The sequence below is a fragment of the Chaetura pelagica genome, unplaced genomic scaffold (genome assembly GCF_000747805.2).
Source record: "Chaetura pelagica isolate M959 unplaced genomic scaffold, ChaPel_1.0 scaffold92, whole genome shotgun sequence".
Lineage (NCBI taxonomy): Eukaryota > Metazoa > Chordata > Aves > Apodiformes > Apodidae > Chaetura > Chaetura pelagica.
The window spans coordinates 1,414,134-1,417,993 of record NW_009952404.1 but is presented as its reverse complement, the minus strand read 5'-3'; the positions used below and the strand labels follow the sequence as shown (position 1 = coordinate 1,417,993).

At 39.9% G+C, this 3,860-nt stretch overlaps 1 protein-coding gene across 1 annotated transcript in view; it reads left to right on the top strand.

Moving 5' to 3' along the window:
- The window catches only part of DGKI (diacylglycerol kinase, iota), a 113,805-nt gene that overhangs the window by 65,667 nt on the left and 44,278 nt on the right, over window positions 1-3,860 (top strand). Inside the window, exons 22-24 of the mRNA XM_010008203.1 lie at window positions 431-500; window positions 1,954-1,994; window positions 3,762-3,853. Of these exons, the coding sequence (XP_010006505.1) occupies window positions 431-500; window positions 1,954-1,994; window positions 3,762-3,853 (203 nt within the window). The remainder of the gene's footprint in view (window positions 1-430; window positions 501-1,953; window positions 1,995-3,761; window positions 3,854-3,860) is intronic.

Sequence of the window (3,860 nt, the reverse complement as noted above, 5' to 3'; positions counted from 1 at the left end):
AAATACTGAGTGAAAATAAAGGAAGGTGATAGGCGTGCAAGAAGAAAACACAGTAATTAGAATTTGTGGCTGTTTGTTACTGGTGTGTATTTTTTTGTCTTCTTTCTATTCCTGTGTCCCCACTAATAAGGGGGGCTGTAGACATCTGAGAAAGCTGTTTTTGATGCAAAGCTTTTTGGTACTGCTGAAACTGAAGGGAAGGGAACAGGTGAAGATGTGGCTAAAGATAATTGTATCAATTTACTCTCTTCAATATTACAACCTAGCTCTGATGTCAGTGAGGAGCAAATCCAGTGGATTTGTGCTGTGTAGGTTTTCCACACGGTGCGATGTCAGTAGAACAAGATGAAAAAAACAGAGAAGAGAAAATAGTCCTTTTAAGAGAAAAAAATACTGTTATTTTTGTATGTAATTTCCCTGCCTTGTCCAGGACCAAGAAGGCTCTTTCCCCAGAGTACTTTCTGTTCAGAGGCTATCTCCTAGATGGTGCTTCCTAGATGGTAAGTGCATGTCCCTTCTCTTGGGCCTAGCATGCTGCTTGCTTCTGGTGTGCTTGTGAAGGATAGGGCATCTAAGAGTATTACCATGGAGGGGAAACTCTACCTTCTTATTACACTGAGGAGGTAAAAAAAGAGCTGGGTGCTCTGCTTTTCATCTAGTCATTAAAGTGTCTGCTGTAGCATTGTCACCCCAAAGAGGCATGTTCTAAGGGTGGTTAGAGGTTTGGTTTATTAGTGTCTCTGCTGTGATGAGCAGCACTTCTTGCATGGCAGTGCTTGGACTCAGAGCACAGCTGGTTGTGGCAGTACTTGGCTGCTGGTAAGGCTGTGTTCTTCACTCTGGTTTCTCTTTTAGTACTATAATGTTTAATTACTATAGTGTTTAGGTGATGGAAATGAATCTCCCTTTCGCTATAAGACTGCACTTAGTGGAACTCCCTGGACACCTGCACTTGTATTTGACCCAGACTTTGTCAAAGCAGATGGTTTGTCTGGGCTTTACATCGGGCTCCAGAGCACTGAAATTAGCAGCTAAAATGGATGGCATCTGCTTTTGCAAAAGCTTCAGGATGTGGGGATTGTTATTCTAAACAAAAACAATTTCTCCTTGGCAATTTCTAATCACTCTTCCTTGTCTCTCATGAGGGAAGTTGATAAAAAATGTTGAGTACCTGTTTGGGTTTTGGAGGAGGCTGGGTGGGTAGATGCATTTTGGTTTTTTCTTTAGGGATTTGATATTGCCTTGCAGTGCCAAAGCCTACAGTGCTACATAACTGTGCTCTTGTGTCAAAACTCCAGAATGAATGAATCTAATTTCACTGGCCAAACAAAATGTAAAGCAGAAGGAAAAAATCACATCTGATGAAGCACATTGTAGGTGATAAAATAATTCTGGGTTTAGTAATTACTAAGTTATTTGGGAGTGACAAGTTTTATATTAGGTGTTTTATTTAGTGAATCTCCCCTGTTTTCTTGTTTTGCATGAATACCCTAGATATCTGTGAATATCTGTGGCCATGAATTTGATTTACAAAAACCTCCTGTGCATGTTGTTCTTTAAAGTCCTAATTTGAATTAATCCTATTAGACCTATCAATTTCACAATATGCTTGCTATACTTTCATAGGAACAATGCAGCTTTTTCTGTCGCATGTTTATTGTAATGTAATCTTATTACAAGCCTGAAATCCATTATAAACATTTTTAAAAAATATTTATTTCAAGTTAATAATATATGTGAATATTATATTGTTAAGCCTTACCTTTAAATTCACCATTTAATGGGATAAGAATATGGACATAATGAATGAATCAGATTATGTTCTTGCAAAACCATGTGACTTCACTGATACAGAGGTTATCTTACATGGTAGTGATGTCAGCTCAGCTCATCCATGCAATTCTACTCAGACTGTTTTCTTCACTGTGGCTCTGTTGTTTCTGTGTCTTGCAGCAACTTCTGCTGATCGTTTTTACCGCATTGACAGATCTCAGGTAAATATCTATTCAATTAATGTTTCTTTTAAGCTATGTCAAATGTACCTTATTCTTTACTGTGAGGGTTACAGAGCACTGGAACAGGGTCCCCAGAGAGGTTGTGGAGTCTCCTTCTCTGGAGACTTTCAAGACCTTCCTGGATGTTTTTCTGAGTGATCTGCCCTAGTTTTTTTGGTCCTGCTCCAGCAGGGGGTTTGGACTTGATGATCTTCAGAGGTGCCTTTCAACCTCTAATATTCTGTGATTGTGTGATATGCCATTCCTCCTATGCATTCTAAAGTGCTACTGATGTATCATGGAAAGTAGAGACAAAACTATGAGCTCTTTTTTAGCTGATGTAATTCACATTGTTTCACTGAATTTTTTTATCTGCTGACCATCTGCCCTTCTGTTTACTACTGATCTGACACACAGATCAGAATTTTCTACATTTGCCTTCCTTTTCAAGTCTTACTAAGGGCATCTTTGTGGCACCAAAGTATTTGAATTTATCTTTTAACTGATACTTTTAGTCACCAGAGGTCTTGATCTGTGTGTGGGACATGAAATAGCTAAGGAAATTAAGGTGATGTTGCAAGCTGAGAATTACGAACAAAGCTACACCAAATATTCTCAAGGAACCCCAAAACAGCATGTAGCTCCACTGGATTAAAATCTGTGGTATAAATTTGATAATCTGAATATATTTTATAAAAGTTTGATTTTTTTACAGAACTTTTGGTGTAGCTGACTTGTAGCAGGAACAGACCAATTAGTGGCCCAACATTCAATGCAAATTGTTGATTTCACACGGTGGTCATTTGTACTGGGTCACCCCTGGGAGCTGTATAAGCTGTTTCTGACTCAGAGGAGCATATGATTGTCTCCTAGCAAAAACACCTGACAGTTTAGTTCAAGCAGAAGGAGCTGTGGCTTGAGTTCAGAGGTCCCAGGTTCAGTGTCTCCATGTGGCCACCACAGGGTGGTGGTTCTTTGCACAGTCATATGAACACTTTGATGAAGTTCTATTTTAGTATTTGGAAAATAAGGGTGAAGATGATGCTACCACAGGTTACACAAGGCAGTGTGACTCTATTTGGCTTAGTCTGCATTTCTTTAGTATTTGACTCTACAAGTGGTAATCTTTCCGTCCTGATTCTTTGTTGTGTGTTTCTGTGGGGAAAAGATCAATACTGTATGACGGTCCCTGTTCACAAACTGTGGGCAGTTTCCTTCCCATTCACCTGCATAGACAGACCTACTCACACTTGTTGTTTTTTGAAGGACAATGAGCCTTCTGTGTCAACGACAAAAAAGAGGGACTGAGTTGGAGAGCTTTGGTAACAGAGACATGAAATCAGGCTTTACAAGCAACGGAGGCCTGGGATAATTCCCCAAACAACGGAAGTTCTGTCAGCTGTCAGCAGAGGGCAGGCTTTGGGTGCTGGACCTTATTTCAAATGCAAACCTTAGATTTTTGGGTACACCTCCACTTTATAGCTAAATGACATTGTCACTGAGTACTACACCTTATAAGTGTCACTGTGAGTGTGAAGCTTTCTGGTTGCAAATCTTGTTTGGCTTGAAATCAATGAAGTATTTATTGGTTACTTCAGTGGCATCGGTGTTTGTGTGTGTGCATGTGCCCTTGCATAAATTCACAGACAGAGTCCCATTAATACTTTTCAGATAACCTGATGTGCACCCTGCTTTCCTATAGCCATTTGGGTGTTCTGAGAGATGATGCTGCATGTTCATTATTCATTCCTTGTTTCATTCCAACAGGAACATTTGCACTTTGTGACAGAAATTTCGCAGGACGAGATTTTTATTCTGGACCCAGAGCTGGTAATGTCACAGCAGGTGGGGACACCACCAGGAATG